The sequence below is a fragment of the Urocitellus parryii genome, chromosome 6, assembly GCF_045843805.1.
Source record: "Urocitellus parryii isolate mUroPar1 chromosome 6, mUroPar1.hap1, whole genome shotgun sequence".
Lineage (NCBI taxonomy): Eukaryota > Metazoa > Chordata > Mammalia > Rodentia > Sciuridae > Urocitellus > Urocitellus parryii.
In genome coordinates this window covers 132,074,416-132,089,137 of record NC_135536.1, presented here as the reverse complement: position 1 = coordinate 132,089,137, position 14,722 = coordinate 132,074,416, and the positions used below count along the sequence as shown (strand labels likewise).

The following is a 14,722-nucleotide window of genomic DNA, read 5'->3' as shown; positions in this document are numbered from 1 at the left end:
CCTAATTTAAAACAGGGCAGCCTGTGATGAGGATGCTACTGGTGTGACCCACTTTGCTGTACTGAGTGGAAATATGGTTGTATTTCTTCAGTTACCTGTTCAATCCCCTAAATACCTTGTTTATCGAGGACTCTAGTATTGTCTTTTTCTACCTCACACCCAAATTTTCTAGAGACACCCAGATTCACTCCAGGCTTAAGCTCCATTTCTAAATGCCAGGGAGAGAGAGAGAGAGAGAGAGAGAGAGACAGACAGACAGACCTGGGGCCCTGTTTACTCAGTACCTGACTCCAGTTTTCTGCCACTAATGTCATAGTACCATGAAGGAAAATTGCTGCTGCCTACCTGGTATGTCCTGGACCACTGTCCCTCAGAGGGACTGTACAGGCCCCCATGTGTAGGTCCCAGAGGTTTCTGCTTTTTATCATTACTCTGGCCACTTTTTCCAGAGCCTCCCAACTCCTATGGGAGTGTTGGATCCAGGAAGCTTCCAGCCTAAGGCTTGGACTTGGCCCTGGACTTCTGCACTGGTATTGAGCCTAGATCCCCCTTCCCAGGTCTGACCCTGACCTCTGGTGGGTCCCCCTTGGACCCTTGGTGTCTGTTGGGCCAGCAGACTGTCTGAGGAATCTCCAGCCCATCTAAGGAGTTTTAATCATGCCAGCCATAAAAGGAAAGGGAGGGGACATTTCTTATCTTCTCAGAAGTCTTGTCTCCTGTACAGATTTTCCTATCATGTTTTCTGAGGTCAGTTCTGTATAAGATAGATATATGGGTAACCCCCCCCCCCCCCCGCCAGAAGTCCCCTAACACCAGTATAGGCTTAAGGCAGTATAGGCTGCTCCCTTCTTATCTGCATAATCAAGAAGGGGGCCACCCAAGCTTGCAGGAAGAACGGTGAAGATCTGCTTCAGGGTGACTTCTTGTGGCCACAACACAGAAGCTCCAGCAGTTTCTCAGATTTCAAAACACACACACTCTGCAATTCCACCACCCAGGGCAGCTGGGTTCAGTACTGCAAGAGAGGCGCAAAGAAAGTGCTTTGGGAGCCCCCTGTAGGGAGAGATTGTTGGTAACTAGAATCAGCAAGGAAGACTCCCTGAGGATGTGGCATTTGACATGGAGCTTCAGGACAGGGAGGACTGGGACATGTGGAGCTAGAAGCAGGAGGAGTAAATGGCTTGGACAAAAGCATGGAGGTGAGAATATGTTGGGATGTCCAGGGCACAGGGTTCAGTGTGAAAGCTGTTTTGAGGGAGCATATGTCAGCAAGTTTGGTCGGGCTATATCTTGAAGGGTCTTAAATGCCAGGCTGGGACATCTGGGTTTTGTCTCCAGTAAAGATGGAGCCATTGGAGATTATTTTATTGGAGTTTTGGATGGTTAACATGTCAATAGTTGGTAGAAAGGATTATAGCCATGATGCTGCAGAGAGAAAGAGGGACTGAGGTGGGGAGTGGGGGGCGGGGAGAGAGAGAGAGAGAATGAATATGTATGCAAGCAAGGAGGTTGTTTCGTAATCCAGGAGAAAAGTCACCCAGGGGACACGGGATGGGGGACAGAGACAGCTGGGTGGAGCTCATTGCTTAGCTGTTGTGGTTGCATTTAGCTATTTAGGAAGAGGCTTGGATCTTACTCATCTTTGTGTCCTTTGCCCAATCTTGAACCCTACCCAGCTGCTCTGCTCCTTACTCAATGACTGAACTAAGTGATGATTCTCATGTGCCCTGGGAAGCCCTCCTGCACCTTCTGGGGAAGCTTTGCTCCATGCGTCCCCTGCTACTAGTTGTATTCCATACAGCCAACCTCTCCAAGCTGGGCCACCATTGCCTTGTGGAAAGACCTTGAGTGGCCTTCCCTGTGCTTCAGTATCAGAGCTAAGATCTTTCTTCACCTGTCCCAGAGGGAGCCAGCACTTTTCAGCCTTCTAGGGCCAAGAGATACACAGAGGATTGGAAGTAAATTCAGAGCCATTATAAACCATTTTGCCTTCCTCTATGCTTGACATCCTGGTGGACCAGAGAAGAAAAGCTTAGGGAAAAAGCAAAGGTTAAAGAAATCATAATAACAGTTCCCACTTACAGAAAGGGAATTTCTGCCACTCATTTCACCCTTACAGCAAACCTTCAGGGAAAATACTATTACTCCCCTTTTACAGAGAAGGTTCAGAGTGACTTTTGCTCCTACAAGATCACAAAACTGGTGAGGGCTGGAGTCAAGATTGGAGCCCTGATCTAACACTCTTGCTTATTAGATTCAATGCCCTGATATCAGAGCTCTTTAGTAAATGGTAACAAAGGTTCCTTGACCTGAGGAACATTCATTGGTTCCTCCAATTTATAGGAAATAATATTCCTTAGGTCTACTCAGTTATAAGTGACAGAAACCCATTTGCAACTCACTCTAAAGGCAGGATTGGGAAGGGCTGCCTCTTATAAGGCTCACAAACTGAAAGGGCAAGGTAGAGCTGGTGAAGGCCAGAACTCAGGGCCCAGTTTTGCCAAGATCTCTGTTTACCTGTGGATGTCAACCCTATTCTCTCATACAAGATATGCTCCTGGCCCCCATATGCTCATTCTCAAGGTGCAGCCCCCAGGATGGGGGCAACTCTTTTCTCCCAGCTCAAGTCCTAGGACAGATTCTGATTGGTCTGACTCAGATCATGTGACTATCCTTGGACCAATCACTAACCACAGAGCCTTGAGATACTGCAGTTGGAGCAAAAGGGGTCTTGTGCTCACCCTTGAGGAAAGACAGGGCCAGAGCAGGACTCCATCACTGCACTTCCAATCAAGGGACATCTCCTTCCTCACACTATGAGTAGAAATCAGCAGGATCATGTTTCTCCTCCAAATATATAAAAAGTACCCTTCATAGCAAAAATGACCATTTGAAAAACATATCCATGGTAGCAAAAGACTGAGATTTGATATTCAGATAAGAGAGAAATAATAAGTGTGGTGGATTTATCTTTAACCAGACTCAGTATTTTGCAGTTGAACATGAAGAATTTTCTGGACCCTGGGAGATGATAACCTCTAGATAAATTCCTGGCCAATGTATTGGTCAGTGGCATCCTTAGCAATGCTAAGCCACATGAGAGAGGTCTTAAGACAAATGCTTCCTGGCTACAGAATTCTCTTTCCTACCACAATAACTAATCACAAAATTTCATTCACACACTCTATCCATCTCTCTCTCTCTCTCTCTCTCTCTCTCTCTCTCTCTCTCTCACAACACACACACACACACACACACACACACACATATACATATACTTTTCATGCTTTGGACTTGCCTTCAGGTGGGGATGGCTCTGTTGAGTGCTGAGTTGAATGGAAGACTCAGGAATTTTCCATCTGTTCTTGTGAATCATGTGGATCTAGGCCAAGGCCTATGGCAAACTTCAGCCTGGGGGAGTCCCTAAATTCACTCAGACTGTCAGAATCTAAGCTATTTCCTAGAGTGCCATGGTCCAGCAGATGTCTTCTCCAGAAAGGCGAGTCTTTTTGTGGGACTTCTGCCTTCAACCTACTCCGGGCCTAGAGTCCAGCACTGTCAACACGGCAGCCAGCTCTTGGCTAGATTAGCTTGATTAGTAATTCCACTTCCCTTCTAATGACTTTCCATCCACAATGCCACCCACCCCAGGCCCTGCATCCTTCTCATTCCTCACCAACCTAGGAACACACCCACTCATTCTCTCACTCTCCTGCAGCTTCTAAGACATGCTTCCATCTGCTGAGCTTAGCAGTGCTGTTCAGTGCTCTCCCTGAGGAGCCCTTAGGGTGAAGGAAGATGTTTCTGTCTCCTGAGAATTTTGTTGTGTTTGCTGAGGCAGACTCCATAATCCCTAGTGGTCAGAATGTACACAAACACACACACAAAAGATAAAATAAGATATGGATTGAAAGGTGAATTTGTGATTAAGGGGTTGTGGGCAACCTTAGTGAGCATGGTTTTCAGAGAGAGGAGTGGGAAGTGAGCGGAGGCTGGAGCAGGACAGCTGAAAGGAGGGACATGGGACCACTGAGGCAAGAGAGCTCTATTGAGAATGTGGCATGCAGGCAGAGGACATGAGGGGGCAGATTGGAAAGGTCATCCTGGGCACAAACAGGAAATCAGGAGACATGTCCAGTGGACAGCAGTAACCAACTTTACCTGGACCTGGAACCCTTCAACTTCATGGCAGTAAACACCCCAAGCATACTGTTTACTCATCTCAAAGGAAGAACTTGGAGGATTCAATAGGGAGGTCTTGGGTACTTTATTATTTATTCACTTCTTGATAGTGGCAGGCTGGGATATAAGGGTTGCACCATGCCTACAAGTGAGGGGATAGTATGGGTCCCATGCCCATTGAGCAGGTGGATTTCCTCATATGTTTTATGAGTGTATTCCTTTACTTTACAACTAGGGTCACTCTATCTCTTCTTAAGATTGGAGAAAAGTGGCCAGCTCCCTCTCTCTATTTCTTCATTATCACCTTCTTTAGAGTTTTTCTTATCTCACTGTAAGCTTTCCTAGGAACTGGTTAGTGTTTAACCCAATACTCCACCCATTTAAGGCCTTAGAAGCCCCTTAATGTCCCTCACAATCTCAGACTGTCCCATATCTTCCAGATAGCTCTTGGGACAGGCACACTGCTCTCATATTCCATAACAGCAGTACGAAGAGCAAGAACCTGTCAGCAAGTATGCGTGGGTAATAAAGATAAGATTAATTTGTTTTGACACTGGAGTTAAAGCATGAGAAATATTGTATTTTAGTCCAGTTCTGTTTTGTTCAGATCTATCCATCTCATTTGTAAGTTGGACTACCCAGGAAAGTCCTTGTGTTGCAGTCACATGGAGTTCTGAGCAGGTCCAACAGTCAATCTGATTGGTGTGTGTAGCTTCCAATACTCAGTCCAGGAATAGATTACTTACTTATAAGCTCCATATACAGGAGCTGATATTCAGGCTATTGTATGATCTTGTGTTAGTTAAGCAGCCTGAACAGTAGGCTTGCCTGGGTATAATATCAATCAATTTGTTTGCACTTCAGGGATATAGAAAGAATAAGACACCTTGGGAATATATAATTGTCTTAAACTGATACATAGTATTCCTTGGGTGATGACACCCAAGAGTAACATCACCTGTACTTGTGAGGGCCAGGTTCCCAACACAGTAGGATTTACTTATAAAATCAGACATTCTCCCTCCCCACAGGGGTTGGTAAGGCAAACTGGGGGCTGACTTGTACAGTCCATGGTCAACTAAGGCTTCTTGTCTTCAATGTGGAAGACAAGAAGACTCAGTTGTAAGTTGTTACTTGTTTCCCCTGACTGGTTTAAGAAATGCTCAATTTATTATAGCCTAAGGTATAATAGCCTTTATCTGCAACCATAAGGCTGGCAGCCATGGGTGAGATGATGTATGGGTTTCTCATTTGGTGTCCTCTGTGCCTCAGGCTGACAAGCAGCCCACAGCTGAATAGAGTTACTTTCAATCCTTAAGGCTTATTTCAGCAAGTCATTCATTCTTTCACCTAATCCAGCTCCTGTTGGATTGTATGGCAGGTGGAAGATCCATAATATGTCCTGGACTTGAGGCCACTGTTTTATGTTATGACCTGTGAAATGGGTTCCTTGGTCATTCTCATTTAGCTGTGGTGTGCCATACCTGGCACTCAGCTGGATCAGTTCCTTAATTGTTGTCCTTTGATTGGCTCTTTTGCTGAGAAAGACTTAGATCAAGCCTGTAACTGTGTCCACACAAGTCAATGCATATTTGGCCCCTTCTGAAAGTGGGAGAGGACCAGTACAAACTATCTGCCATCACTAAAGAGGGAAATCACCTTGTTTGATATGCCCCTCTGTGGCATTTAGTCATCATCATGGGTAGCGCTGAGAGCAGGCAACACAGTTCTGACACGCAGCAGCAACATTGGACCTCATTAGGGGCAGCCTCCAGAGTGTCACAGCTGCCCACATACTCTTCTGACCTGCGTGCTTTAATCCACCATGTAGCCAAGTGAAAGTTTCTTTTGCTAGGGCTTCCTCCAGCGATCTGTTTTTGTTTTTGTTTTTCTTTTAATATATTTTTAGTTGTAGATGAACATAACTTTATTTACTTATTTTTATGTGGTGTTGAAGATCAAACGTCCTACCACTGAGCCACAACCCCAGCCCTCCTCCAGCCATCTTATCTTTGCCAACTGGTGCTTTGTACAACCTTGCCTGGTGCTTCTTTGGTGATGGGCTCCTTGGCAAGAAAGGCAGCCTTCGTGGCACACAATTGTTTTTAAAAAAGCTTTAACATTCCTTTGCTCCCTTCCATAACTGTGACCCAAATCCAATGGGGGTCTTATGTCCCTTCATCTGCTGCCATAAGCCCCATCCAAAACCATCCAGAGTGACATAGATGGTAAGCTTAGCAGGTTTTGTGTGCCCAGGGTCCCAAGAGCTTGTGCCTGTTTTACTGTCCATTTGGCCTGAGTAGAAGCCTCGGTATGCCAATCAGCCGAGTCCCACACTGCACCCCTCCTACACAAATTATCTAGGGGTCTTAATATTGAGTGAGATGAGGGATAAGAGCCCTCCAATGACCCAGTAGCCTCGCACATTCTTGTATTTGTTTTACTGTGTTGGGAAATGGAAAATTCCTGAACTTTATTTATTACAGCCTGAAGTATAACCTTCGTCTTACCCAAACAACACCCAGAATTTCACCGACAAGTTGCGGCCCTGCACTTTGTCAGGGTTTATGGTCCATCCTTTCCTTGGAAATGAGTCAAAAGTGTGAGGGTAGCCTTGGTGAACACTTAACAAGAATTGGGTGTGATCGTTAGTTAAACATTTTTTTCAACTAAGGTCGGCATCAGGTTTGTTATTATACCATGACACAGGTGGGGCAATGGAGATACCCTTGAGGTAACACTGTAATTATCCACCATCGGCCTTCCCACTTGAAGGCCAATGGGATTTGACTCTCTAGAACTTTATTTGTGATAAAGAAGGCATTAGCAAAGTCCAGCACACAGCAAGATGTTCTCAGCTGAGTACGTAGCTCTTCTAGAATAACAGCTATGTTGGGAACAGTTGCATAAAGTGGAAGGGTCACCTTATTTAATTTTCTGTAATCCACTGTCATGTACCAAGTTCCATCCTGCTTTCTTATCAGCTACACAGGGGAGTCAAAAAGGTCTGTGGGCTGGGAAAATCATATTTACTTTAGCCAATTCATATATAGTCTCCATTATCTCCTAATGGCCACTGATATTGTTTGGTGGAAACAATTCAGCACCATTCAGGCAAAATAACAGAGAGTATTTAGCGTGCCCCCTTAATATTGACTTTACAACTGACATGTGCTTAATCTCATGGCAATGCAAATGGAACTCCCCTGCAGTAGTCGACAGGCATTTACTGCACAAGATATCGCCCTCATATTTTCAGGTGTGGGGGCTATACACACTGGATAGGAGGTAAAAGGCAGGTGCCCAAACCACAGAGACCACATTACGGCTTGAACTCTTGCTGTTTTCCCCCCATATCCTTCAATAGCAGTTAACTTGCTGAGAATTTATTAGGATTACTGTAAATCAATGTACACTCAGCTCCCATGTCCACCAATGCTATTACTATGAATATTTTTTTGTTTGTTCTTTTTAGTTACTTAACAGTAGAGTATATTTTGACATATTTAAACAAACATGTAGTACATCTTACTCTAATTAGGATCCCAGTCTTATGGTTTTACATGATGTGGAGATTCACTGTGGTGTAATCATTTATATACATAGGAAAGTTATGTCCGATTCATTCCACTGTCTTTCCTGTTCCTATGAATAGTGGTCCTCCCTCCTCCAATAGGGAAGGCACCCCAAACCACATCAAGGTGGTAGCCAGTCTGAGATCCCCTCCTACCCCCCCCAGACTTCATGCCCTTTCTCAACTCCAGAGTTACCTCAACGTAGCCTTCTTTGGGATCCTGGCCAATCATGCCAATTATTCAACTCCAAGGTTGAAAATGCCCCAAGCATACAGTTTACTGATCCCAAAGGAAGAACTTGAAGAACTCAATAGACATTTTATTACACACTCCTCGGGGGTCAGGCTGGAATGCAATGGAGGGCCGTGGCAGGCCTACAAGCCAGGGAAATATAGAGGATAGGTTGCATGACCACTGCACAGATGAATTTCCTCAGATGTTTCTTAAGTACTTTACAACCAGGGTTATCCTGTTTAGATACTCATCTAAAGATTAGAAATAAGTGACCAGATCCTCTTCTCCATTTCCACTGTTATCACATTCTTTCAGAATCCTTTTTATCTCACTGCAAGCTTTCCTAGGAACTGACCAGTGTTCAGCCCAACAAGTCCATTCTGCTTTTGGGTCATGTTGGTGTTATAACATTGCTATGGCCTCTGAGGGGCCTTCCAGCTTTGGGTTTCTATGGTTCCTCATGGCCTGGGACTAGTGATGGCACTGTCTACAAGTGATTAGGTCGTGGGGTCTGGGGACATGGAGCTTTGCCCAGACAGCCTTAGGAAGTCATCAAGAGCCTTGGTTCAGCTCCCTTCAAGGAAAAGAGGGAGCTGGGCCACATCCCCATTGGGCTTAGCCCTGTTCCAGGCCAAGTTCACCCAGAGCGTGTGGTCTGCACTCTGGAACAGTGGTTCTCAGGGTATGGTGTCCAGACCAGTAGTACCAAGAGTCCTAGAAAGTCCCAAATATTAGACCCTGCCCTAAACTTACTGAATCTGAAATTCTGGAGGAGGGGCTCAAAATGTGCATTTCTAACAAATCCTCAGATGACCACACTCTGAGCACCCACTGCTGGCCTGGAAGAGCTAGGAGTTCCATCGTCAGGACTTATTTGGCTCTTCCTCAAAGGGAATTGTCATGGTCTACCTGGGATGCTATCACAAAAAAAAAAAAAAAAAAAAAAAAAAACCCAGATTGTGTGGCAATTGAACAACAGAAATTTATTCCTCACAGTTCTGGAAGCTGGAAATGAGATCAGAGTGCCAGCATGGGTGGGTCCCTATGAGGGCCCTTTTCCTGGCCATAGATGGTTTTCTCTCTGTGTCCTCACATGGTGGAAGGACAAGAGAATCCTCTGGGACCTCTTTTATAAGGATATTAATCCCATTCATGAGAGCTCCACCCCCATGACTTAATCACTTCTCAAAAGCCCTCTTCCTAATACCACTGGGGATTAGGTTTCAGCATAAAAATTTGTAGAGGTGGAGGACAGACACCAACATTCAGTCTATAGCAGGGACACATGCTGCCCCTGAAGACAGAAGTACAAGATCCTTCTTGGGCAAACTCCTTTGGGTCACTGAGGACCAAAGCAACCTGTCTGGTGACCAGGAGGTCTCTGTATCTTTTCATGTAAGTGACTTTGGGCAGGTAGCCCACACCTTAGAGCCTCAGTGTGCCTATCTGTGAAGTGGAGACAATTACTTCTACCTTAGTGGCTTTGAGGATCAACAAGTCACCGCACTTTGGTTACCTAGAACATAGTAGGACTTTATAATAAGCACATAGTAGGACTTGCTTGCACTTTTCTCATCCTTCCATGACAATACTGCCCTGAGCTACCTGTTCTTCTATCATGTCATGCACTGCAGGTCCCAGAGGTGTTTCTGGGCTGGGAGATCATATTAGACACAGGGACCTTATTTAGTATGAAATACCCCACCTTAGAAAATCGGGGATCGCTTCTCTTCCATTTCCTCTCACACCCTAGAAAGTTACCACTTAATCCAAAACCCAGCTTCCTTTCCACCGAAAATCTCCATCATGCAGATAAAATATATCTCTTGGTGCTAAATCTGGATTTGGGTCCTGCCACCCTGAGTGCCTCCTTCCTGGCTTGTGTCCATCTCTGTGGCCCTGCCAGCTGCCCTGCTGTCCCTCACATGAGCAACTAGATGGGCAGTCTAGACAGTACGTGATCTTCTGTGCATCTCACTCCCAGGAAAACAGAATGATATCACCGCTCCACGCTGGTGGTGCTTCTAGCCCCAGGCAGTGGAGGAGTCACAGGGCAGGAAATGGATTTCTGGAGCCAGCGTCTGTGATCCCTGTCAGGTGACATCCGCAACTGCAGTGAAATTGGTGACAGATGTGAAACAAGTCCAGATAAAAACTGGGGAGTTCTGGGAAAGGAGAGGATAGTCCCCCACCCCAGCCAGCAGGGCTTGCTTCTCATTTCCAGCCCAGCCAGCCAGAGCCCAGGAGCTCCCTCTCACCAGGAACCTTCTTTGTATTCCCCTCCCCCCTCCTTTTTTTTTCTTTGTGCAGTACTGGGGATTGAACCCAGGGGTGCTCTACTACAGAACTACATCCACAGCTCTTTTTATGTTTTTTTTTTCTTTTTTAAATTTTAAGACATTGCTGAAGCTGGCCTCAAACTTGTGATCCTCCTGCCTCAGCCCACCTACTCACTGGAATTATAGGCATGTACCACGATGCCCCATTCCCTTTCGTTTTGAACGAGAACCTAAATTTGATTGCTCTAGACTCTTCCTTCTTCAAAATCAAAATCAACAGGGCCTTGATCCTCACCCGCTTCTAGCCAGGCTGCTCTTCCTGTGCAGCCCAGGGTCTTGAAAGGGCTAGCTGGACTCATTGCCTCTGTGCCTTTTATTTCCTCCCCTCCTTGGGTATCCCCACCCTTCCTCTGATACTGCTGCCACCTAGATTGCCCGAGACTCCTGAATCGCTAAGTGACAACAATTAGCCTCAGGCTTTATCTTACCAGAGCTCTGAGGCACCCTCAGCTAACTGGGCATGCCCTCTCAGTTTGTGTCACATGCCTCTTTGGTTGTCCTCCAACCTCTAGCTATTTCCCCTCTTATCCTTCTGTGATGATGACCCCAGGGCCCGTCCTTTGCTCCTGCTCAGCTCACCCCAGGCAGTTTTCTCAGTGTATCACACCCCATCATCTCACCCTTCACTTTTTATGGATGAGTTCCAACTTGATCTGACCCGGATTTCCCCTTAGCTCTTAACCCTTTTATCTAGCTTCCCACTGGATACTCTACTGGGAAGCTCCATGGGCATCTCAAACCCATCAAGTCCAAAGTGAACTTCCCCCAGACCTCTCCTCTGCCTTTGCCCCTCTGCCTTGAGAAATGTCCACCTATTATAGAAAATTATAGGAAAGGCAGGGAAATTCAGAAATAGAGGAAAAAAGAAAACAAAATTCCTTTCAGCCCCCCACTCACAGAAGCCAGTCCTTTGACTATCAGAGAGCACTGCCTTCCAGGTTCCTTTCTATATTTTTAATATTCCAATTTTCCCACTTAACATTTTAGCACAAGAATGTTCCCAGATTAGTACCAACTCGGCATGACTTCAAAATTGATTAGTTAACAATTGTTTGGAAGATAACACATGAGTAGAAAAAAGGCAAAAGATACAAAAAGGCAAAAGGTAAAAAAGAGGCTGGGGATGTGGCTCAAGCGGTAGCACGCTCGCCTGGCATGCGTGCGGCCCGGGTTCCATCCTCAGCACCACAAACCAACAAAGATGTTGTGTCCGCCGAGAACTAAAAAATAAATATTAAAAATTCTCTCTCTCTCTCTCCTCTCTCTCCTCTCTCACACTCTCTTTAAAAAAATAAAAATTAAAAAAAAAAGGTAAAAAAGAAAATTCTCCTCCCCAAGGCACCTGCTGACGCTGGTCACACTCATGTCCTAGTGATGTCCCATGTCACACAAGACCACAACAATGCTCTCTCACTTTTTATCCCAGTAACAGCATGGCATACACCCCCCACCCCCCAATACCCCACCCCCCCATATATCTTCTCTTTCTTCGCTTAACAAACTAACTTGGAAATCGGTCTAAAATTTCTATAGAAAGCTTCCTCATTCTTGTGTTCTGATTTAGTGCACCATTGTGTGTTCATGCCAGAGGTTATTAAACTAGTCCTCTGTCTTTTAGATATGTCAGTTTTTGCCAGTCTGAATTATAAATGAGACCACGATAAGAAAGCACTGGGGTGGGGCCAGGGGCCTGGAAAGGAAGGAATAGATGTGAGGGAAATTTTGAAGGAAGAGGTAATGAATCTTGGAATGAATGAAGAGGCAGGTTAAGGATGGTAGTAGGAAGCGGGGTGACAGGATGAGGTGCTGGTTGTAGGTCCAGGATGAATCTATTCTGAGCTAGTTGGCGCTGAGTGGAAGTGGAACACCAGAATGCATTGGCCAGAGTATGGGAAGGCGATAAAGGGCAGAGTTATAAGCCAGACATTGAGTTCCTGGAGGAGGGGATGTGGTGCAAGTGCTAGGTCCCAGGCGAGCTCCTAATTTTAATCTTCTAAACAACCCTGAGGAGTGAGCATTTTATCCCATTCTGGAAACAAAAGAAGCAAGTGAGCAAGTGGCACACTCCACCCCTGCTCCCAGCACATGCAGGCCTGTATGTGGGGAGGAGAGAGGGAGTGTGCCCTGGTGGATGTTGCTATTGAGAGGAAATGGAGAGAATAGTAGTGCCTCCAAAGAGGCCCCACATGCATAGCACCTGGGGTTTTCTGCACTAAAAATAGAGCTTCTTCCCTAATTGACAATGGTGCAGGTGAACTCGGTCACTCCAGGTCTGCCAGCCATAGGGGACCCAGAGCTTCTGTACAATACTGGACTGTCAGGCCTCTGAGAAGCAAAGCCTTGGGATGGAGTGGGCTGTTAGGGCCCTGCCTGGCCTCCTGCCACCTCCCTTCCTCTAACCTGGAGTCTTGTGTTCTCTTTCCTGGCAGGTTTTGCCCATCATTATTTTCTTCAGCTGTGTCATGTCAGTTCTCTACTATCTAGGCCTAATGCAGTGGGTAATCTTGAAGGTAAGTACCCTGCACCCAGGCCTGGGATCTTTTGCAGTCACCAGCTCCCAAGGTCCACAGCCTCCCCAAATCCTTTGATTCCAGGGTTCATACTTTCCCTAAATCCCCTCCCCCCTGGGCCCTCACCCTCCCCAAATCCTTTGCTTCTGAGGTCTATACCTTCCCAGAATCCACTGCTCCCATGATGCCACATTCTTCTAGGACCTACCACTAACCAAACATCTTTCACAAGATCTCTGGTTATGATACTAAGAGAAATGGCACCCAGATCCAATGTGGTTTCCATGGGAGAGAGGGTTGTAGTCATCGGGCTATATTGAGTTGTTAGGGAAAAAAAAATAAAAATGACATACTCAGAAGATCTTGAGAGGGCTGGGAATGTAGCTCAGTGGTAAAGTGCTTGCCTGGTATATATGAGGCCTTGGTTCCATCCCCAGCACTAATAATTATAATAACAATAATAATAATAATAACCTTGAGAGACTGTAACAGTGGGACACAGTGAACAGACTTCACATGTAAATATGTCAAATTCTGTGCTTGTGCTCATAAAATCTGCTGCATAAAAACAGGATGCAGGAGACAGCATTGGACCTGGCAAAGATTCTGAAATTTTAGCTGATTAAGCTCAGCATAAATCAGCACCATCAGGTGGCTGCCAGGATGCAAAAACAACCTGTGCTTATGTTAAGAGCACACATTGCATGGTGTGAGGGAGGTGACTGTCCCCAGATTTGGAGAATGTATTCAACCTCAGGGCTGGTACAAATAGATTTTTAATCAAGAGAGTGAAAGGACTTGAAACCATGCCTTCCACAGAACAGTAGGCCTGGAATAGAAGAAATTAGGGATAAGAAAGCCATCTTTAAATACTTACAGAAGAGAGACTTTGGAAAGGGCAGCCAGGGAGGTACTAGCAGTGGAGAGAAATTTCAAGGGAAGCAGATTTCATCTTGACTACAAAGGAAGATCTTTTTGATACAGTGTTTTCTAGAACCTTTTCCACAAAAACTCTAGTTCCCTAGCATGTTAATTAATATTACTGAAGCTAGGTGCAGTGACATGTGCCTGTAATCCCAGTGACTTGGGAGACTGAGGCAGGAAGATCCCAAGTTCCAGCCCAGACTGGGCAATTTAGCAAGACCCCATCTCAAACTACAATAAAAAGGGCTGGGGATATAGCTCAGTGCTAAAGCGCTTGCTTAAGCATGAGTGAATAATAAAATTAAACTTAAAAAGAGGTCACAACGGCAATGAAATTTCAATGTGAGTTTTGGGGAAGACAATCAAAATATATCAATGTCCTGTGCTGGGCTGGGAGTTAGAAGACTTGCAAGACTCTCTGATTCTGGAGCTTGATAATTCAGCTCCTAAAAAGCAGCCTGCTTGCTTTTAGATTGCCTGGCTGATGCAGGTCACCATGGGAACCACAGCCACTGAGACCCTGAGTGTGGCAGGAAACATCTTTGTGGGCCAGGTGAGTACTATAAATTTCTCTAAGAGGGTAGAGGCCCTGAAGCCATGGAGCTCTGATTCAGTCCACTGAAGAGCCATTTAAACCTTCTCCCAAAGTCACCAAAGGCTGCTGTCCCAAAGGTCCTCCATATGGAGGCTATGCTCTTTGCCCAGCTCATGCCAGAGAGGACCTGCCTGGCACCTGCTGCCACCCTAACCCTAGGCCGACTTCATTAGCTTAGAGACCCACAAATCCTACATGAGAAAGCTGAGGCTCCTGGGATAGGGACAGTGTGGTCAATAGCCCACAATATAAGCCAAGACTTAGAATCCAGATTTTCTCCTTCCTCGCCAGTGTTCTTTCTGCTACACCATTTTGTCTTTTTTACCCCCACCGTCTTTCTGAAAGTGGATTTTCCAAAGTAAA

The 14,722-nt window shown here is 45.7% G+C and overlaps 1 protein-coding gene across 1 annotated transcript in view; it reads left to right on the top strand.

Annotated features, from left to right (window-relative positions):
• Slc28a1 (solute carrier family 28 member 1) overlaps positions 1-14,722 on the top strand; it is a 49,933-nt gene that overhangs the window by 16,334 nt on the left and 18,877 nt on the right. Inside the window, exons 9-10 of the mRNA XM_026388249.2 lie at positions 12,760-12,840; positions 14,237-14,317. Coding sequence (XP_026244034.2) covers positions 12,760-12,840; positions 14,237-14,317 — 162 coding nt within the window. The remainder of the gene's footprint in view (positions 1-12,759; positions 12,841-14,236; positions 14,318-14,722) is intronic.